The 23,926-nt window shown below is 34.1% G+C and overlaps 1 protein-coding gene across 1 annotated transcript in view; it reads left to right on the top strand.

Annotated features, from left to right (window-relative positions):
- The window catches only part of LOC107745013 (myotubularin-related protein 5-like), a 40,729-nt gene that overhangs the window by 3,317 nt on the left and 13,486 nt on the right, over positions 1-23,926 (top strand). The window contains 22 exon segments of the mRNA XM_016558850.1: positions 1,658-1,743; positions 1,877-2,014; positions 2,209-2,328; positions 3,303-3,413; positions 5,154-5,207; positions 7,445-7,474; positions 9,549-9,654; positions 9,859-9,991; positions 11,356-11,464; positions 12,463-12,576; positions 17,178-17,255; positions 17,447-17,560; positions 17,650-17,778; positions 17,897-17,995; positions 18,844-19,048; positions 20,238-20,350; positions 20,493-20,642; positions 20,840-20,908; positions 21,485-21,646; positions 22,039-22,277; positions 22,393-22,565; positions 22,686-22,759. Of these exon segments, the coding sequence (XP_016414336.1) occupies positions 1,658-1,743; positions 1,877-2,014; positions 2,209-2,328; positions 3,303-3,413; positions 5,154-5,207; positions 7,445-7,474; positions 9,549-9,654; positions 9,859-9,991; positions 11,356-11,464; positions 12,463-12,576; positions 17,178-17,255; positions 17,447-17,560; positions 17,650-17,778; positions 17,897-17,995; positions 18,844-19,048; positions 20,238-20,350; positions 20,493-20,642; positions 20,840-20,908; positions 21,485-21,646; positions 22,039-22,277; positions 22,393-22,565; positions 22,686-22,759 (2,606 nt within the window).

A 23,926-nucleotide genomic window follows, 5' to 3' on the forward strand; every position in this document is an offset into this window, starting at 1 on the left:
TTGTGCGGATTGTGCTTTCAACGTTTTATTATCAAACATGTCCCGCAATTTAGCAACAGTAAAGATGGCATCTTACAACAATCACCACCGATTGAGCTGATGCTGACGTTAAGTTTGGGTTTTAGGGAGGAGCGAATGCGCACCGCTGTGAAGGGAAAGAAGTTGCGCAATACGAAACGCAGCTAGTTAATAATAAGTAATAGCTTTACCTCATGTGTTCTTTTGTATAATCCTTAGAAGCCAAAATCGAAATAAAAAAATTAAATCAGCTTAATATAACAGCCACAGGCCTAAAGTGTAAGCAGATGTTTGAATGTTTAGTTCTCTCTTCTATCATAATTAAACAGGGCTTTCATGTTGCGCGTGCTGAAGCTCCTCCGCTTGAGCGCGATCTCTTCTGAATTGCTAATAGCAATAATGCATCATAGACAAATGTTTGAAAAACAGCTGGTGACTCTGGTGAGATAGAATTTGCAAGATAATGTATATATAGCAATAATAAATGTATGTGTGTTTTATTAATTTCTCCAGTACCGATAGCAGAACCGTTAACGTCAGAGCTTATCGATACTCCGGTCTTTCATAATTTAGCCCCGGTACCGATTAAATACCGGGTTTCGGTACCCATCCCTACATGTTTGTAGATCTTTTTTTAATTTCTTGTTTTCTGTTATAATTTATTTTTCTTATTTTTATTTTTATTTTACGTGTCAAGTTTTATTTTCAGCCTGCTTCACACTGATTCAAACACTGAGATTTTTTGTTTAGTTTTTTTTTGTTTGTTATCTTTTGTTTTTATTTTTTGGTTTGCTGCATTATATTTTTAGATGTATTTTATTTTATATAATTTTGTCTTAACCTTTTTTTTTTTTTTTAATTCAGCCTACTTCATACAGCTTCAAACGCAAAACTTTTTATTTTCTGTTTTATTTGTTTTTCATTTTTGTTTTATTTTTAGTTTTTTTTGTTTGCTTTATCATATTTGTATATTTATTTAGTAATTTTGTGCTTTGTCTTGTTTTTTATTTTTTGTTTTATTTTCAGCCTATTTCATACAGCTTCAAACTCAAATGTTTTGATGTTTGTTTTACTTTGTTTTGTATTTTCTGTTTTGTTTGTTTCATTTTTGTTTTTTTGTTTGTTTGTTGGTTTCTTTTTAGTTTTTAGTTTTGTTTGATTTATAGTATTTGTATATTTATTTTATTATATATCATATTTTGTGCTTTTTATTTTATTTTTGAAGTTTTATTTTAAGTCATTTCAAAGGAATTTTGATACAAGGTTATGAAAGCAGAACTTTTTTTCCTCCACAACAATGTGCATAAATGAATCATGCACAAGAGACATTTAAGGAATTAAATATGCGATAATATTTCATGTTAGTTTGAAATTACTAATTAACAATGCCTAAAATACAAAGACATAAACAAAGTTTGCACTACTTGTTTATAAGCCAGGAAGTACTCATTATCAGCATATTATGTATTTTTATTATGTTTTTTTTTCCAGAGGGAAAAAAATGGGTTTATGGGGTTATCATGTTGTGCACTAAACTAAAGGCATTTTCTGTCAAGTCAAATTTGCAAAGCTTTACATAAGCTGCTTTTAGTCCTCATGCATCCATTTATCCTTTGTTTTTCTCTTTGTTTTTGTGTAGGAGGTAGTGAGGGTCAAGGTCGGATTCTCCAGCGTTTCCCAGAGAAGGACTGGGAAGATAACCCCTTTCCTCAGGGCCTTGAGCTGGTAAGCCCATCACAAACAAATACAGAGGATATCCCAAAATTCATAGATTTAGCCAACAAAATTAAATAATTCTGGCAGTGTTTTTATAGGATCTGATGAAGCCATCTTTTTAATTGTGTGGCGTCTCTTTCAGTTCTGTCAGCCCAGTGGATGGCAGCTGGTTCCAGAGAGAAAGCCTCCGTCTTTCTTTGTGTCGGTTCTCACAGACATCAACTCCGAGCGGCATTACTGCGCCTGCTTCACCTTCTGGAAGTCCGTGGAGAACCCGCAGGTGTGTGCCGAGCACGTGCAGAAATGATAGAATAGGATGCAGTGGTGCTGATGGGTGGGGTGATTTACTGCTGTGTTAAAATGGATTATGGTGGTTGAGATATTGCTTCTTTTGTAGATCGACCATCTAATGTTTAAGTGATTTGAAGTGTAGCTTGAGGGTGTTTTATTTGTTGTTTGTGTGTTGAGCTACAGAAAGGAGAGCCCAGTGAGGCCGATGAAGATGACAGTCCAGACGTGCTCCAGCCCGCTCAACTATACGCTCCTAAAAGCCTGGTTCTCGTGTCCCGTTTGGACCACACTGAGGTTTTTAGGGTAAGAGAGACACACAAAGTTGCACGTGACAGAATCTAAAACAAGTCAGGGCTCAGCAGTAAGATTTTTATTATTTTAGGCTACCGTTTTCTCGGACCTTCACAATATTGTAACTTATTTAATGTATCAGAAAAAAAATTCTGTATTTTCTTTTAGATATCTAAATAAAAATATCTAAATATAATTTATATATTTTAAAAAATGAATATTTTTAATTTAGTTGTTATTATTATTAGTAGTAGTAGTAGTAGAATTGTCTTCATATGTTCTTTACAAAAAATAATAAAAAAATTATATTATCTTCCTGACCCTGATCACAAAAAGCAACATATTTTATTTATGCGAGGAAAAAAAACTGTGCTATATAAGAAATAATACAAGTTTTCAAAGAGTTGCATTAAATAATAAATAACAATAAATAAACATAATAAATAAAATCCAAATATACTAAATCTTAATAAACGAAAAAAATAAAAAATAAAAATTACTATTAAAAAAATAAGAAAAGCAATAGCTGGAAATTGTGCATTTATATTGTAACTCCATAGCAGCTATTTGAAACATACTTTTGCTGGAAAACAGTGGTGAAACTATTAATTTACTTTTTTTTCCCCTCAACACCCACCCATGCACCCAGTAATTCTTATAACTTTGAGAAATTCTCATGTGTTAGCCAGTTACCTTGGTGACATTAAAATCCACAGATTTTGTGATGTTAAACAGGAAACCAAATTTTGCCTAAGTTTGCATAAATGCAATTCAAGATTTTGTGTTTTACACAAATTCCAGTCATGTTGAGCCAGGAAATGCAGGTTCATATCCAGCCTGTGGTCTCTCCTGATACCATTTCCCTCTTATAATCGTTTTCTGTCCTGTCTCAATCTATAAAAAGTAAAACAAAAATAGCAATAAAGATATGATGGTATTAGATTTCCCTTTATTTAGACTCAATCTTGCGTCTCTTTACTTTGCAGAACTGCTTGAGTCTAATCTACACCGTTCATGTGGATGGCCTCACCGTTCCTATGGAAACGGTGATCGGAAACCTTCTCACTTGCATCATTCCTATAGCTGGAGGCTCTCAGGTGAAAATTTCGCAGTCTGCCATGTTTTAATAAAAAAAACATCTAATGTCTGTATGTATTGTTTTTGGACTTCTCTTCAACACAGACCTTCATTATCTATGGATAAATGAGTGTTTATCTCTGAAGATATCAGAGATTAAAGACACGTTTGTAAATGGTGCTGTAATTCCATGCATCATGGGTAGTGTGGAAGATTTGCACTACTATGGAAGACACAGATGCTTTAGTCTTAACCTTCATATTAGGGCTGTGCAAAAAATCGAATGCGATTTTCATGCGCATCTCGTCAGTAAAGGCGCTCCTGTGATTAGTAGTAAATCTCCAGCACATGCTTTCAGATGGAGCGGCATTTACTACACAGAGCCGTAGTTCACTGACAAGCTACACAAAATCGCGTTCATAATCGACAATGAATCACCTGCGATTTTGAACGCGATTTTGCGTAGGTTGTCAGTGAACTACGGCTCTGTGTAGTAAATGCCGCTCCATCTGAAAGCATGTGCTGGAGATTTACTACTAATCACAGGAGTGCCTTTACTGACGAGATGCGCATGAAAATCGCATTCGATTTTTTGCGCAGCCCTACTTCATATGCTCCCTTATCTGTCTCAGAATGAATGGACACTTGATGACCCTGAATACTATGTACCATGTACTAAACTTAACATATATAAAGATAATCCTAGTTGATAATGATATTTCACCAATTAATTTCATTAATGAGCATTGAAATGATTAAAATCTTATATCATCTTTTTTCTCTAAAACACAAAAAGATGATTTGAAGAATATCCAGGCTACTCATTTTCCTTATAATGAAGATGAATGGGACTTTGAGATGTGTTCGTTGAGATAATATTGTAGTTTTTAGTAATATTTTTAAGTAATTTTCATTTTTATATTTTCCATATTATTTTAATTTTACTTAAAGTTTTAGTAATTTTGTTGTATGCATTTGTCATTTGTATAAAACATTTTTGTGTAGTATTTTTTTTCAGTTTTTTTTGGTAAATATATACTGTTGTTATTCATTATTATTTCAATTTTAATTAACAAGTTAAACTAAATGAAAATGAGAACTGTTGCTGTAGCAACTTAGTGGGGGGGAATATATATATATATATATATATATGATCTTAAGGTCTTGTATCACTATTTTTGCTTCTGTACACCAGCTCGCGTCTCAATTATACGTTACGTGCTACAGTTTGCCTCCAGTTAATGTTTGTTTAATTTCAAGAAAAATAGAAAAAATTGTTGAAACAAATGGTTTAATTAACTGTAATAACTCTGGTGTTAATTTCCAAAATAACACAAACACTATAAAAGTATCATAAAAGTGGTGTATATGACACATGCACTATATTCTGAGTGCTCTGAAGTTATATGATCACTTTATGCAAGGATAGAGCTAAATTTAGTGTGTTAATAAGTATTTCTAAATTTAATAAGTATTTATTCTCTGAAAATCATTCGTTTTTGGAGCTTGACAGTAAAATCCCCACTCACTTTCATTATATAAAAAAGAGTGGCCAGTTTCTCTTTTTGTTTTCCACAAAATCAAGCCATGCGTGTGAATAAAATGACAGTTTCATTTTTGAGTGAACCATCGCTTTAAGTATGATTGGTTGCTGTATAACATGCTCACGTTCTCATATTCTCAAGCCGACGTGCGGTTTTTGTGTTACAACCAAATGATTCCCTCCCCTGAAGTGTAAACCTGACTCCCTTGTGTTCCAGATAAATTACCCCCCTCTTTGTAGTTTAACTGACTGGCTACTGGGTTGTTTCCAGGTAACATTTACCTTCGAGCAGCTTCAACCAATCAACCTATTTGTGATTATGCCTGACAATCAATCAATCAATCAATCAATCAATCAATCAATGCTTTGCATTTCTCAGTCATTTGAAATCACTGCTGCTCATGAGTATCAACATTGTGCTTTATTCCTTCCTGATTCTTTGGCTGCAATCAGTTGCACCTGAAATGCATCAATCATTATTTATTTATTTTTTTTGGTGGCAGTTTCTTTTATCTGCTTATTGATTATTTTATGGGACAGTGCACAGATAAACACTTAAGCACCTCCTCACACACACACACACACACACACACACACACACACACACGCTTACACACAGAGGCTTATGGTGCCGGTGTTTGTGTCCTGGGCCTGGTTGGCGTGGACTGAACATATGGGCTGGGACGGTGGCAGATGGTGTCTAAGCACACTGCAGCGTGTATGAATGACAGCCTTAGAAACACGCAAAACAACATACTACAGCTTCAGTGCTTGATTGTTTTGCTTATCTTGTGTGCATTGGAAAGGGAGTGTTTTGTGTATAACATATCATGTTAAAACTTTCCATTTGAAAATTAGGTTGATTAGATGATGATGTATTGTTCTGAATCAGTTTCTGATTGAATTAACCATCTCTTAGGCTGTTATTAGATGCAGATGTTAATTTTTTTAATGCCCTATAGTTGAGCATATAACAGAGCAGAAGATTTTTTGGTCATTAAAAATAAATGGAACTATATTTATTTATATATTAATAAATATAACTATATATATGTTTCTTTATGTTGCAAGGTCATTAAAGTAATATGTCTTAAATTCATTGTTCAGAATTACAAGATTATTCACACATATTTAAAAAATGATGTTTCTAATAATAATAAATAAATACGTTTTTTTTCAAATATTCTAAATAATCATCCTATTTTATAGGAAGTATTTTTGCTGTATTTTAGTTATTGACTTGAAGATTTATCTCACAATCTACTTGCAATAATTTAGGCCATATTATGGTTCGGTAGAAAAACATTACCTTTTTAGCCATACAATAATATCAAACATAATTGCAAGACATGGGGGGAAAAAGTGACTCATAATATTTATATTTAATTTTTATTAGCCCTAATCACCATCTGGATATAGAAAAATGTGATGTTTCTAATAATCATAAATATTAATATATAAAACGTTTTTTTTTTTTTTTAAATATCCTAAATAATCTAATTTTATATTATCTTTCTTTCATTTGTACATTTTAAAGATAAATTAAAGATTAAATACATAAGAATTAATATATACAAATCATTGAATATATTTATATAAAATATTTTTTGCTGTAATTTAGTTATTGATTTAAAGATTTATCTCATGATCTACTTGCAATCATTTTGGCCATATTATGGATTAGCCATATTTTTAGCCATATAATAATATCAAACATCATTGCAAGACTTGGAAAAAAGTTTTTTTTATTTATAATATTTAAATGTAATTTTTATTATCCCTAATCACCATTCATTACTCAATAATACAATAATTTGGTCACTTAATATGTAATTATTTATTGTATTAATGTTATTATTATTTTGCTTAGTAGGTCTTACATTTAAATGTTAAGTTTTTAAATTTTAAATGTACATTTCTTTCTTTCTTTGCCTTAAATATGCAGATTTTCTGACAGTGCTAAAACTCACTGTAAAATATCAAACATGCCTGGCTTTAATAAAAGTCTCAGCCAATTAATTGGTGAGTCAGGTGTGACTTGGTCAAAAGTCTGCGTGTGCACAAGGGGGATTTTTTTTTTCTGCAGCAGTGCTGAGAATCCATTGAGTCTTCATTATTTTGGACTTCCTGAAGGGCATGTTTTACTGTCCCTGACCCTTGACTGCAATGCCAACTAAAACTCAATTGCAAGATAATCCATATCAATACGACCATACCAGAAGTCATCAATGTAATATCTAATCTGTTACGCAAGTCAGAGTTTCCCAGACCTCACTTTCTATTTCAGGAAGGGTTTTACCTGTTTATATGCCAGCCGTATTTTCATAATTCTCTGACCCTTGCCCTCACAGCTATGTTTTATCATCACAACCTTGTGTTTTGCATCTTGTCATGTATTTCCTTGTTTGCTTTTTGCAATTTCTCTTTTTTTTTATATTGTAATGTCTGTAAATTTTGTTTGTAATGTGTTTAATGGTTTGTGTTTTGTGTTGCTGTGTGTTAATCTAGCCGGGCCAGGACGACAGAGAGGAGAGCTCGGTACGCCCTGTTTGATTTCGTTCAGCTCTTTCTCTCACTGTCAATCCTGCTATCCCCTTCGTTTTGCTCCACACACTCAACATCAGGGGAATCAATTAGATGACAGAAATTATGATCAAAATTGATCCAGTATGTGACTAACTTGTTGTTTAATCACTGATTGGGTCAAAACTTGGTATGAAAATGTCCAGTTTTCCAGCGTCACTCCTCTCCAGTTGCTGTGGTTGAAGGCATGCACTAGCTCAAGATCAAGGCTGTGGAGGCCTGGAAACATTGTACTAACGTGCACAGTTATTAGTAAAGCATCAGGGCTGTGTTTCCCAGAAGCATTGTAAGCTTAAAGTTGATCATAATGACTATCAATGCCAGTAGCTTTTAAGCTTCTGCAGTTCATTTAGACTTACAATGCTTTTGGGAAATGCAGCCCAGGATGGTCAACTAATGAGGCTGATTAATTTAATGGATTTTTTTTGTCCCCTTTAGATTTTTTGTTTCGTTTTAACAGCTGTACATTAAGCAAAGCGAGTCCTTTGATTGAAATAATTAAATACATTTTATTAATATTTATTTTCAGTTTTAAAAATGTTAAGATATAAATATTATATAAAATAGGAGTAATACTGTACTTTGTAATTATTTTATTTTATTTTTTATTTGTACATTTTATATATTTTAAAGATAAAAGTAAATATTAAAATATATAAAATATAATTTAAAATATATGCAATAGTAATGTATAAAAATATTATTTTACTGTATTTTAGTTCAGTTTTAATTTATTTTTTATTATTTTTAAATATATTTTTGTTTTAAACATTTTAATGTTTAAAATAACAGTTCAAACTCCATAAAATGTGTGTATATATATATGCACACACACACACACACACACATTGCATGGCATTTCTGTATTCACTTAAAATTCCCATAGTTGGAAGGGAATTTCAAGTGCACAATGATTGTCATTATCTTGATCATGATGAATGCATGATTGCAAATGACTCTCCTGTGCAGTTGCATACGTTATCGCTTTAGATTGGGCCTGTCATGAGGTTTCATTACAGCAAGCATTTTATGAGAGTGTGTAATGTGCACCCGCTCTCATGCAAGGCTGTTAAACGCTTGTGTGCTGTGGCTGTGTTTGAAGTGATAACATCACACCCTGCTGTCATTTTACAGCCGCCTCTTTATTTCCTGTCCTGACTTTTACTCTAAAAGGACTGGTTTCTTGACACTTATGGCGCTTTTCCACTGCATGGTACGGCTCGGTAGGGTTCACTTTTGGGGGGTTTTCCACTGGGTACAGTACCTGGTACTTTTTTAAGTACCACCTCGAGTGAGGTTCCAAGTTGAACTGCAGTGGAAACGCAAACCGAGCCGTGTCGCACCGTTCTGAGCCGTGCCAAGCCGAGTTGTACCACGCAGTGGAAAAGCGCCATTACTGACCTCACCTCCACCTGAATTAACTGCCCTAAAATGGGCATAAACAAAAGTATCCGTTTGGTTACGTGGATGATCCTTGACTAATTAGAACTGCTGATTTTGCTGATTGTTTACCATCTTATAATTTCCAGCTAATATTTGATAATGTTTTGTCATGGTATTTACACTAATTATAACATTTTTGTATGAGCGTACCTTATATTTATAATGTAAAACATTGTATTATTCACCTTATACTCCTGGAAGTTAATATTTTGTGATTCTGAGATTCTTTCTGAAATTCTTAACAGCAAATTTTCATCCTCAACCTGATTATTTTAAACTTTTTCATCTGTAACTATCACAAAAAAGCACTGAATGTAAAGGTGACTTTTTTTTATAACAGGAAATAGATGTGAAAATGCCAAAAAACCTATGTTGTTTTCTCTTGGGTGCTTTTTATAAATGGTGAATGGCTTCGAGTTCCTTTTTTTCTATTAAATAACCTCCTGTCTTTAGCTCATCCCATGGCCAGCCTGCCGCGCACACATTAATCTTTCCCATAATGCCGTGGTGGAGGTGTTAGAAGGTGTTAAAACTAATTTTCATTTCTCTTGTCATCTCCCGATCTCTCTTCCCTTTCCTCTTACAGAGGACCATTACGCTCGGCGCGGGCGACAGGCAGGTTATCCAGATGCCCATAAACGACTCCCTGCCTGTGAGCGGCTGCAGCGTGGCCCAGCTTTTCAGACAGCTTGGTAAGCCAATCAGCAGCAGGCTTAGGTGCTAAACAGCAAATCAGCTTCATTAAAACAGCAACAGTTGGTGTCAAGTGTCAGATGTGGTTGGTGTAATCTCCACCTTGTGTTGTTAAATAAATAACAGAGGAAGTGGGTCTGATATTTTTAGGCTCAGCTGACCTCTCTCTCTCTCTCTCTCTCTCTCTCTCTCTCTCTCTGCAGGAATCGTGAATGTTCTCTGTCTGTTCTGCGCTGCTCTGACGGAGCACAAGATCCTGTTCCTCTCCAGCAGTTACCAGCGTTTAACGGATGCCTGCCGAGCTCTCCTGGCCATCATGTTCCCACTCAAATACAGGTGAAGAGGGATCATATGTTGGCGCCGAATTTGTTTGCTGCTTAATGATTGCTTGTTTGAAAAAGTTTTGAATACATTTAATTTAAATAAAAGGTGAAATGTACATTTCTGGTTGATTTTAGAATAATTAATAATTTACAATTTAATAATAATAACAATAATAATAAAAACAGCAACTTAATATTATTGTCGTTTCTTATTATAAAAATAACAATCAGTATTATTATTACTATTATTAATAACAACAACAATAACATCAATGAAAATTATCATTATTTTATTATTATTTTTCATTATTATTAATATTATTATTAACCATTATAATAATTATTAGCAGTGTCATGTATTATTATAAAATGAGTTTTTTATTATTATTATTATGAATGTTAACAATAATAATAATTATTAATGGTATTGATTATTTTATTATTATTTTCTTGTTACTAATACTACTGTTACTGCTAATAACTAATAATAATAATTATTAATGATATTGATCATTTTATTATTATTTTCTCGTTACTAATACTACTATTACTGCTAATAACTAATATAATAATTAAATATTTTATTTTTATTTGTCATTGTTACTGTAATAATAATAATAATTAATAATAACAGCAACTTAATATTATTATTGTTTCTAATGAAGATAATAGTTTATTATTACTATTACTAATAATAAAAACAATGAAAAAAATTTTATTGTTATTTTTCATTGTTATTAATATTATTATTTTTATTAACTATTATAATGATTATTAGTAGTATCATTTATTATTATAAAATGAGGTATTGTTATTATTTTTCGTTGTTGTTGCTACTAAGGATGTCAATTTTCGATCATTTCCATGATGGATCGTCGTTTAAATTAACGATCAATTAATCGATTAATCGTTAACCTTAATGCTGCAAAATGCATCTATGCAGCCCGGCATGACAGGATGTGCAGAAGTTACTCAAAAAAAAAAAAAACCGCTTTCTCACCCGATTTAAAGGGGATTTAATCTGAATAAAATGCTAGTAGCAGGATTGTAAAATGAATAGATGTGATTATGATCATTTGATAAAATGAAGAATTTTATTTGCCATTGTTACTGTAATAACAACAATAACAATGTTGTTGTTATGTATTGTTGTCTACTTTTAACATAAAAATATAAAATACGAAAGCATTAAAATGAAAAAAATAATACCAATTAAAAACAGAAACAAAACTTATTGCATCCCCTTTATTATTTCTTGTTAAAAAACATCTTTTTTTGGAGAGATCATCCAGTTCTGTTTTTCCATTTATTGTTCCCATTTTTCCTCATTTTAATCATCATTTCAACCTCCCCCATGATTTTATTTCCCCTCTCCAGTTTTACATATGTTCCCATCTTACCGGGAAAGCTGCTGGAGGTGCTCAGCACTCCGACGCCCTTCATCATAGGAGTCAACTCACACTTCCGCTCAGAGACCCAGGAGCTGGTGAGATGTCTCTTATTTATTTTTTTTATCATGCCGTGACCCGGAGAACATTAATGCAACACACTTCGAGAAATTTAGACTTTTGAGATAAGGTTTGATCAGATATCTGCCATATACTGTAGTGCAAGATGAAACAAGTGTAACAAAAGCGTTCCATGCAATGCACAACATGAGATCAGATGCAAGAACACATGTGCCCTCATACACCTGATTTGCTTTATCTTGGTGCATCTCAACTAGTTTTTGCCCTTTTTTGAAAGTGTATAAGTCTGTTAATTTTGCCTGATTATATATTTGGTTGCAATTTATTGTCTGGATTTAGCATCAGACCTCCGACCCATTTTTAAAAAAAAGTTATGGCCAAACAGTTTATTTAACATAAACGCTTAATTATCATAGATTTTTATCAAAGTTCATGTGATAGGGTTGCATTTTATCAGGTTTTTTTTTTCAGTTTCATCCTTATGGTAATAAAGCCTTTCAATGGGAAATTCCTGACCCATTTTTATGACGTTTATCTTGTTGAACATATATCACCTGCTGTTTTTTTGTACCGCCAAATGCTGTAATAATAGGCATTTACTCTAACAATTACACCTACTAGACTGTTATTACCTTGGTTAGCTTAGTTTACAAGAAAAAGTCGAACATCCTTGAACATTTACATGTGATGACTTGAGTTCAGATGAGAGAATGATACTTGATACCAGGGAATGATACTTGACCTCAGGTCACTTAGTTTGGACCCGAACGCTCCTTTAGTCAGAAATTTAAACAAAAGATACTTTCGAAGGAGGTCTCATTCGCTAACTTTTTTGTCACAAAAGGCTGAATCTGCTCTTATGTGCATCAGAGTTAACCAGTTTGGTCTTGTCTTAAAGAGTCGCTCAGTTTCCTGTTTTTGAAATATGAGTTGATGTTATGCATATTTCTGCATCTGCCCATATAGAACAATAAGGGTCCATATTTACATCCATGTTCCTGTGTTTTATTTACAGCTCGATGTAATCATTGCAGACCTGGATGGAGGGACGGTCACCATTCCTGAGTGTGTCCACATATCCCTGCTGCCCGAGCCACTTCTTCATCACACACAGACCGTCATCTCAATGGTAACCGACCCGTTTTACCCGTTTGGCGGATGTATGCCAGTCTCAAGTTTGAGTAATTACTGGCAGAGTTAAAAATGTCATCGCTAATTCGACAAACCGCAGCACAGATCGAGAAAGTGTTGTAGGTATAATGGATGGATTGGGGCTATAAAAACACAAATATTTATCATAATGAGGTTTTGTGCCAGCGGTAGTTAAATGATTCTCGGCAGACATTACTCAACCACGCGTACTTCCTTGTTTAAGTTACACTCACTGTACTGTGAGTAAGATTATAGTGCTGATAGTGATTTTACAGGCACCTTTATAGTGGTTTTAAGTAGTTGCAATTATAGGGCAATATTCTATAAAAAAAAAAAAAAAAGAAGTTCTTGTTGAGAATCCATAAAACATTTGACTACTAATTTCTCAATCAATATAATGATATTTAAAGGCATTTTATCCTTGGGAATCTAAATTTAGAAACGTGTAAATTATTACACATTGTCCTAACCAGGCATAATATGATAAAGTTTTTTCATAGAGATGCAAACTGGTTATCCGCTGATATCAGTGAATATTTTATTATTTAAAAAAAAAATGTGTTAAATTCTAATAATTTTTATTTATTTATTTTTTTTAAATATACTGATACTGAAAATTCTCTAAAAATATCAGTATAACAACATTAACCAAACAAATTTTTTTATTTTTTATTATTGACTGAAAACTGATATGTTACTGATATATTGTGCATCCCTAATTAGAACCAGATTTTTATGTTTATTTATTCAAATCATATTTATTTATTTATTTATTCATTCATTCTGTCATTTACTGCTAGTTTTTAAAAAAAACTTTAATATTGACTAATAACTGATATGTTGCAGCTATATTGTAAATCTTTAATATGTACAATATTATTGGCTGTTAAGAGGCTTTTTTTTTAATCATTAGTTATTAAATGATACATTTATTTTTTTATTTACTGATACCAATAAATGAAAAAAATCTCTTAATTTTGTCTGATAACTGGTATAGTACAAAATTATGTATGCCTAATTAGTACCATTTGTTTTTTGTTTTTTTATTCGCTATATATCAGCTGATATACAATTTAGTTGTTCAATTTTTCTCTTTAATTTCCCCACTTTTTATTCTGGCTCTGGCAAATAGACATTTCCAAGCAGGATTATCACATTTAATTCCAGTTTAATGCTAACAAATGAAAAACTTCCTTTTAAATTTTACAGTCACTTTCATGCCTAGATCTGTTCTGCAAGGAAGTTGTTTTTCTTTTCAGGAAAATGACAGTGAATAGGGTTTTTCCGTTCTGTGCTCATACCTAAAAGTGTCCGGTTGTCTGTCTGTGTTTGTTTAGATTAGATCTAAATTGGCACAGAAAGGTCCATGTGTGTGGCATTCACATTTTGCCCCCCTGGAAACAAGCCCAGAGTCCCACAGTCACTGCTGTCTCTCTGAAATGAACGTCTGTGGCGCCAAGGCAGACAGACCATCCCGGCAGAAGTGGCAGAGGCTGAGGTTGCATATGCATGTTTGAGCGAGCAGGGCTCACATAACCGCATCCCCTCAGGGATAGATGATAATCGGGCCATGCCTCAGTAATAAACCCATTTCATCTGTTTAATTGCCTGGAAAACGCGGGGTTTCTTCGTTTTCTCTTTCCTGATCCTCAGTGCTCTTTATCATAAGGTTAAAGATGCTTCTGATAGTTGTGTAGGCAACTGCCGTCTTTAGTTTATGTCCTGTGCCTAATCCTCTACCTTTTCAATTAGCTAAGTGAGTTTTGTTATTAGCTCCAGCTTTCTGTAATTACAGAAGCGCTCGTGTGCACAGATGAGCCAGATTCGGATACAGTCGCGTTATAAAGACAAGTATTTTTCTGTCGTCACTAAAAGTGATTTACTGCACAAAGTGACAAGCGCAGTCAATCAGAACGTGTTTGATGTTTAAATACAGTTCTGTGGAGTAGGATTTTGGGCCAGTTAGATTTGACTTTGGGATACAAATGTAGCGAAACCAAACCACCGACGAAATAAAAATGGTTTTGTGGCTTGACAGAAACTCAGAATAACAAGGAAGATATGTGATTTATTGCTGCTTTGTCACATTAAACTGATTTATGACTTGAAGCTTAAAATGGTGGCATTGTAAGTTGGGGTGTAAAAATGTGTGATGCACCAATGAAAATTCAGTGCATTCATTACAGAATTAAATAATTGACTATAAAAATATTTTTCAGTTGTTGTAATAGTATAAAAATGAATTATGTTCATATTAGGAATGCACCGATACCGATACTGGTATCAGTATCGGGCCCGATACTGAGCTCCTGTACTCGTACTCGTTAAAATGCCCCGATACCAAACGCCGATACCACACAGCATGTGATAAGTGCCATATTCAGACAAAGAAACACCGACAACAGACAGCAGAATGGAGTTATTAGAGATTAAAGATTTCTACGAAGTATATGTATGCAATGAATATAACGTAAACCATTCAGTATTAACGCCTGTATAGCTGATGTGCGCGAGTTGATAAGCAAAGCACGCTGAGTGGATTGAGCTTGCGGCGGCGCAGTTGCGCGAGCTTGTCGAGTGAATATCCCTGTTCACAGACATCACTGGAAAGTTTGTAGTTCGGTCGGATATGTCAAAAAGAAGTAAGTAAAACAATGCACAAGTTACATTTATAGGGGCATTCACTATAAACGTCATTTATTTTCACCATTAAACATACACGACTTTGTGGCGAAAGTGAAACTAACAGCCTGTGTGAAATGCGCAAGGCTGTACTGTACTTGTCCCTCTCATTCTGCACCAGAAGCCTACAAATACGTGTGCGCAGTGCGCGTTTTGCTTGCTTCATGAGTGTTTCTGCATTATATGAGTGGCTTTGGAAAATAAATCGCTGCACGTTGCAGATGAAAAAACGCGACTTCTATTTATGAAAATATCACAGTTAGAAGATTTATAGCGAGTGGTTCCCTGCATTTTTACAGCAAATTGCGTGATTACAGTACTAAGCCGCTGCAATGGAGCAGCTCTAATGCTATTAAATTAAAGATGATGTAGGCTACCATAGAGAGAAAAACAATGAACAGTGAAAGTACCAAAAATATGTAAAATACATTTTAATGGGCATAATTAAGTGTGAAAATAACAGAAGGATATACAGTCAAACCAAAATTTATTCAGACACCTTCAACATTTCTCACATTATCACAGTTTATTCGCTATAGTTTAGAAAATGGTAATAAAATATGACAAGAACTCAGAGTTAAACTGTGTCAGAACAAATTCAGCTTGATAATGTCAGATAACTCTGATAGAAAGGTATGTAATGGATTACAATAAACCAAAAATTATTCAGACCGAGTCTGGGAAAAAATTGAAGTTCAGGTTTGCATGAACCTGGTTGACAGCATGCCCAGGAGACTACAGGCTGTCATTAAGGCTAAGGGTCACCCGACAAAGTATTGATAGTTGTGTAAATATTGACAGCTGTATGAATAATTCTTGGTTGATTGTAATCCATTACATACCTTTCTATCAGAGTTATCTGACATTATCAAGCTGAATTTGTTCTGACACAGTTTAACTCTGAGTTCTTGTCATATTTTATTACCATTTTCTAAACTATAGCGAATAAACTGTGATAATGTGAGAAATGTTGAAGGTGTCTGAATAAATTTTGGTTTGACTGTATCTATTTGATAAATGAAGTTAACCAACTAACATTATACATAATCTTTTGGTTTCTGTACCCAATATGTAAAAAATTTACAAATGCAATGAAAATATTGGTATCTGTACTTGGTATCGGCAAGTACCAAAAATAAAAGTATCGGTATCGGGCGAGTACTGGAAAAAGTGGTATCGGTGCATCCCTAGTTCATATGGTATTCAAAGTATGAAAATCCACCATATCCAGACAGTGTTGTTATTGTTAAAGGAAGTAAATCTATAACTTATTAAAAATTGTTTGTTTGTGTTAATTTAAATAAAGCTGAGATAAAATAAAATATAAATATTACATGAAAAAAAGAAAAAACCTTTGAAATGTTGTCTTGGCTGCCAAAGTTGCTAAAACTGAAATAAAATTATATAAAAAATTATTAGAAGAACAATAAAAATATTTTACCAAAACAAATAAACATGTCAAAGCACGTAACACAATTGCTAAAAAATAAAAAGTTAAAATGAAAACATTAAATAGATAACTTAAAATATGAATAAACACTATACTGCTTCATAAATAATACTAAAATAGGACTGTATCCTGATCACTAATCTACTTAAAACTCAAATGAAACATTTAGCTTTGTACCTTCAGCATGTTTATGAACAAAATAATCATATCGGAAGCAAATTATGACCAAAGTCCATTTCATGTGTTGAATCATCTAACAAAGAATCGAAGCTAGAGCAAATATTTGAATCCATCATTATTTGTATTGTTTACTTGGGTTATTTTCTTAAAAGAAAATTTGTCAGCATCGGTGTCACTTCTTATCAGTGACTAGATGTATATAGTGGGCAATTAAGTAGTGTACTGTACTGTTATCTTGATGTATGTGTATGTTTTGTTTGATGAAGGTTCTCGATCCAGAGCTGGAAGTGGCTGATCATGCTTTTCCTCCATCTTCCGTTCAACTAGCCACACTTAAAATTCAGGTAAAATTCGTTGTAAATCTCTTTTTAATCTGTAAATATGTTTTTCCTCCTTCCTTGAGTAATCGCCAGCATCTGACATCACATTTAGAAATGCAAATGTTTTTTTATTGACACTGAAACTGTTCAGGTGGACGTGACATTGCAGGAAGTGATTGTTTTACGAGAGTGTCATTGTTTTGTGTGCGCTGCAGGATAAGGAGATCCGCGCTGTCTTCCTGTGGCTGTTCGCACATCTCTTTCAGGGCTATCGATGGTGTCTGCATATAATTCGCATCCACCCTGAACCCGTCATACGCTTCCATAAGGTACCGAAGAGCCCTAAAATTCAAGTTCAGACACAAACGCTAAAACAAAGTCATGGACAGCCCTTTAAAGCTTGTTGTTTTCTCTCAAGGCTGCATTTTTGGGGCAGAGAGCACTAGCTGAGGATGACTTCTTGATGAAGGTGCTCGACGGCATGGCCTTTGCTGGGTTTGTGTCTGAGCGGGGTCCTCCGTACCGAGCCACAGACCTGTTTGACGATGTAAGTCATAGGTGTTGGATGGATATAGCTGACAGCTTATAGGAAATTGAGAAGGATGCCTTCTTTTTGTGTTTATCAAGCTTTCTGATCCTTTCTCTCTTATTTCCTTTCATCGTAGCTTATAGCCAATCAGGTGGAGCGCATTCGACAGGAGACAGGAGATCCTCACAAAGTGATGAAACACATTAAGGAGCTGGCTGAGCAGCTTTTCAGAAATGTACGTTTAATTCATGTGTCTTATCAGCTGTGTCACATGATGCACATCCTTTCCACATCAAAATTGGGTATTTAAAATACAAGTGCAGATCCTAGCACTTTTACTGTTATTTTTCCCCCAAACTTTTATTTTTAACTAAAATAAAGAATATTTGCAGTTAGTGATGCACTATATATCAGTACAATATAGGTTATTAACCAATATTAATGTTTTTTTTTCTGTTGTCTAACTCTCACTTAAAGGGAATCTGTATGGCTGGCTTGCTTCTGTGAAACAAAAAAAATATATAGATTTTTGGTAACCAAACAGTTTCTGTTCCCATTGACTTCTATGTTATGGACAAAAAAATACAGTAGAAGTCAATTGGAACTGAAACCAACCATTTAGCATTCTTAAAAATATCTGCTTTTATCGACTTTTGTCATGCTGGTTTGGTATGACTAGTTTTCGTCTTTTTTTGTGTGGACTGTTCCTGTAATGTTAATCTTTGAAAATATTAAGGTCACACTTTATTTTAAGGTCCAATTCTCGCTATTAACAAACCACTAACTACGACTTTTGCCTCAATAAACTTAATGAAAATTAATTTACCATAGGTAGATCACAATGTTGTGATGCTTAAATTCATTTGCAAATTTAAAATTAAAACATTTAAAATTTTAATGTTTTGCGTTAAACTTCTATTTAGTGCTATTAATTTTAAAACATAAATATATGCATAAAATTATATTATAGCATTATAATACAAGAAAATATATGATAATATCTGTGCATCCCGATTTTCCATAATTTCGTTTGTAATTTTGTCTCTTAAACACAAATTGTCTCTCCATTTATTTTTTCCAAAGGAAAACCCATACCCAGCAGTAACCATGCACCGAGTTCAGAGAACAGCTGAAAACGCACAACCCCGGCTCCCACAGACCTCTTTCCCGCACCTGGACGAGGTCTCCGTGCAGCTCTTTATAGACCACGCAGCGGCAAAACTCAAAACCGCCCCACCTGTGGTTAAGGCCGAACTGAAGGGCATGGTCCCGACAGGACCTCCACTGGGTGAGATTGCAATTCTGATGTATAGGGCCCTATGATTTCCGTGATGTGAAAAAACATTTATGACGCGGAATCCAGTCATAAAAATTGAATATACTGAATAACATGGAATTTGCCAAATTTTGGATAAATAATTTAAAAGTAGGTCAGTGCAATTAAATCAAAATGCAATATAGACTAGTGTCTGTGAATTTTAGGCCTCAAAAACCCTATATAAATATTAAGCCTGTATGTTCTGCATGTCTCTGTGTGAATGAATGGCGCAGACGCACGGTTTTGTTTACTACACACGTGAAGCGTGCGTGATGCTCACGGTGTTATCAGCCTCTGCCGCCTCAATATATCAATACATGAACACATGAACATAATCTCTAGAACTGCTCTGAGAGTCACTTAATGAGGATTTTGCCGTTTCTTTTGAGGAAAAAACTATCGTCATATCATATAAACAGAGAAACTTAAAGGTCTTCACAACAACCCATCATAAAAGTTCGGTTTAACTTGAAGAAACTGTGACAAAAATATATTACTTAATGTAATGATAGTACTACTACTACTAATAAAATTATTATTAAACATTTTTAAGGAATATTTACCAGAAGAATTATTTACCAGAATTGATTTCCCAGAAAAATGTAAACACACTGCACAGGATTTGTGGAGAAAAAAGAAAGAAAGAAAATAATAATACATTTTTTTTTATCAAATCAATTATTTAGAGATGCTTTTGATTATTAAAATTTAATGAAACCATTAAAATGGAATCCAGAAAATTAATGGAAAACACAAAATTTGTTAAAAATAAAACTCAATTTGAGAAAAAAAAATTTTCTTAGGACCTTAAATGTAATTTTTGTTAAACTTATAAATTGCTGTTAAATTGTGTAATTTTCACGATTTCAATTAATTAGACATGCTTTTTGATTAATAAAATTCTAGACAGAGTCTAGAAAAATTTAAATGGAGGGGAAAAAAACTATACAGGAAAATTATTGTTTTTGGAAAAAATGGAATTTGGAAAAAAAATCAAATAGAATTTGGGAAAAAATAAAAAACCCAAGATGTAGCAAACATCACCTCCTGTGCTCAAATATAACATTCAAATAAACTTGTCATACTCTAACTGATGTGTGCACAACTTTGTGTTGATCTTCATAATCGTCATGTTTTTATGTCTCCGAACTGCTTCTAGCTGACATAGTGGACAGGAACGGGAATGTTCTGGCCAACAGCGCCAGGAGGTTAGAGGTGGTCAGGAACTGCATCACATACATTTTCGACAACAAGATGCTGGAAGCCAAGAAGGTACGTACCTCTTATTTATGCTTTTCTGTTAAACATAACCCAGATTTATGGTGTATGTTTCTGCTAAAGCATTTATGATCTCAAATTAGTGTATCTTTGTGTATATGGGTGTGTTTTAACTTGTTTGTGTGTGTGTCTGCAGTTAATGCCGGCAGTGTTACGGGCTCTGAAAGGTCGGGCGGCGCGCGTCTGTCTGACCCAGGAGCTCAACCTGCACGTGCTGCAGAACAGGGCCGTTCTAGACGACCAACAGTTTGACTACATCGTCCGCATGATGAACTGCACCCTGCAGGTAAAACACAGAACTGTCTTCTTTCAAGCAATCAGTAACAGAGTGTTTATGAGAATGTTGTGCTGCAATAAGGAAGTGGAAAATATGATGTTTGGGTTTAGTTTATGATTGCTGTTGATTATGTTATCATCATATAACTCCATAAATAGTGTCATTCAAATGTTTTGATGTGCAAATGCTTCTATTTTTATTTTCAGGATTGCTCACATATGGATGAACATGGTATTGCTGCTGCCCTGCTGCCATTGGTCACCGCCTTTTGTCGGGTGAGTGAAGATGTGAATGAGTGTTTGTAGGTGTACTATATTTTTTTTCTAGAAGCACAAGAGTTAAGTTAAAGAAATACATCAGCATTGCTAAGAAGAACAGGGAATCTGTAAGAGACAAGAAGATGAAGAAGAGAGAGCATTTCAAATAGAGGAGGACTTGTTGTATTGCAACTAAATATGTTAACTAACTAGTTCATAAAAGAAGTAACGGATTGCAGATTAATAATGTAAAACACACACACACACATATGTATAAAATGTAATTATTTTGCTGTATTGGGATTGTTGCTTAGCTTTAATCTAAGTGGAGCTTAAGTAAAATAAGTTCAATTCAAATAAATATTTCATGTTTGTTTATTTATTTATTTGGTAGATACCTATCTATATCTAATAAGTAGGATAATGTACCCAGCTTATTTTTTGGTAATGAATGACTACGTGGACATATTTGACTGATTTGAGAAGTTCAATAATGATGACTGATTGCATGTCTGTTGTAATAAAGTACTGGATAAAGGGTGGGCTTTTCTCTGAGTTCAGCGTGTGAATTTCCAGCATCTGTTTTTGTTACAGAAACTGGGTGGAGGCATCACTCAATTCGCCTACAGCTGCGTTCAGGAGCACATGGTGTGGACGAACATGCAGTTCTGGGAGGCCATGTTTTACAGTGATGTTCAGAAACACATCCGGGCCCTGTACCTGGAGAACGGCGAGGAGGGAGACACATCCAGCCCTGTAAGCTATTTTATTTTATTTTATTTTATTTTATTTATTTTATTTTATTTTATTTATTTTTTATTTAATTTTTTTTAATTTTTTTATTATTATTATTATTATTATTTTTATTTTATTTTATTATTTTTTATTTAATTAAATTAAATTTTATTTTAAGCATATTGGAAAGATTTCTGAAGGATCATGTGACACTGAAGACGGGAATAATGATGCTTAAAATTCAGCTTTGATCACAGGAATAGATTACATTTTAAAATATTTTAAAATAGAAAACTTATTTTAAGTTGTAGTAATATTTCACTATATGACCATTTTTGCTGTATTTTTGATCAAATAACACCAGCCCCAAACTTTTAAACACTAGTGTATGTTCTTTTTTAATTTTTATTCAGAAGCAGCTGAGCGCCCTGGAGTTGGCGTCTGAGCAGAGTCGTCTGTGGCCCACGCTGAGCAAAGAGCAGCAGCAGGAGCGCGTTCAGAAGGAAGAGAGCACGGTTTTCAGTCAGGCCATCCACTATGCCAACCGCATGAGCTACCTGCTGCTGCCACTCGACACCAGCAAGAACCGCCTGCTCCGCAACACTGGCCTGGGAGACGTGGAGAGCGTCAGCAACAGCTACGTCACCAACAGGTGTGTGCTGCTGTGTGTGGGCACAAAAACACATGGTTTGATGCAATGCAATAAAAAGTTAAATAAAATAAAGTTGAACAAAATTGACCACTAATTTAGTTTTTTGTTCGTTCAGTATTGCGGGCAGCATGGCAGAAAGCTACGACACAGAGAGTGGCTTTGAGGATGCTGAGAGCTCGGATGTTGCGAACTCTGTCGTTCGGTTCATCAACCGCTTTGTTGACAAAGTGTGCAACGAGAGCGGCGTGACCAACGAACACCTGAAGGCCCTTCACACAATGATACCCGGTAAAAGTTCTAGAGATTTAACCTGACATTGAAGCCACCAGAATGTGTATGCATAGTGCAAAATTGGTCTTTTAATCATAATTTTTTAAATGTTAGTATGCTATTGTGTTTGTCTTTTAGATATCGTTCAGATGCACATCGAAACATTGGACGCGGTTCACAGGGAGAGCAAACGACTGCCGCCCATCCAAAAGGTAACCAACTCATTGTTTTATGTTCCGCTGGGCAGGAAATGCAGTGTAGAAAACCAGGCAGATCCAATCACATCCCACTTCAGCCCCTCCACCCATGAGTCAGAGTGCCACGGCAGGTACGTTTGCGTGACCGCACTGCCTCACTGACCGTGGCCTGAGTGATGCATGCTGGTCTTATTGGCCTGCTGTTTTGAGCACACTTTAGTCTGACATTCTGCTGTGCTTTCCTTTAACACAAAGGTTTGATTTTATCAAGGATCTTGGTACAACATTATTTAATTTCATTTTATTTTTTTATTTTATTTTTTATTTTTTTGCATTTAGTCTATCTCATGTCATTCCAGATATGTTTGACTTTCGTTTAATTAATTATTTTATTACTTTTGAAATAATAAATTTTTTATTCACCTTAATTAAATCAAAAATGATCTTCACCCTAAAATTATTAGTTCACCCTAAAACGAAAGTTATATTTATTTATTCATGCTCATCTCCTTTCAAATTTCTTTTTTTTTTTTTCATAAATTATCTTCATGTACGCTCCCTCATGTCATTCCAGATATATTTGACTTTGTTTCTTTGAATTAATTATTTTAGTATTTAAAAACAAAAGTATTCACCTAAAATGAAAGTTATATTTATTTGCTCATGTCCTTCCAAACATTTTATTTTATTTTATTTTATCATGGTATAGTAAAATATTTAGATTTACACACCCTCATGTCGTTCCACATCTGTTTGACTTCATTTCATTTATTTAATTATTTGCTTATTTATTTATACTTTATTTATTTACCGTCATTGTATAGAAATGAACACCTGCTAAATAAACTACTATTTTTGTTTTCCATGGAAGAAAGGAAGTCATATGGGTTTGGAACAACATGAGCAAATTTACTCATCTTGAACTACTCATTTAAGCACAAGGGCAGAACAGTGCAGTGAAGTGTGATAAAGACCTTGCCATGTTTTTTGACTCTGTTTTGACTCTGCTGAGTTCTAAAGAAAAGTACTCTGTGCTGGAGAAGCAGTCATGCATCTTTCATCACTCAGTGCCTAGCAACCAATGCTGTCACGGGACGCCAGCATTGAACACTTTCCCAAGAAATCAAACAGGAGAGTGTGAATGGAGCCCACCTGCTGTACAGCGCTAGACAAATGGACTCA

This window comes from Sinocyclocheilus rhinocerous, unplaced genomic scaffold, assembly GCF_001515625.1.
Source record: "Sinocyclocheilus rhinocerous isolate Xijiao unplaced genomic scaffold, SAMN03320098_v1.1 scaffold2032, whole genome shotgun sequence".
Classification (NCBI taxonomy): domain Eukaryota; kingdom Metazoa; phylum Chordata; class Actinopteri; order Cypriniformes; family Cyprinidae; genus Sinocyclocheilus; species Sinocyclocheilus rhinocerous.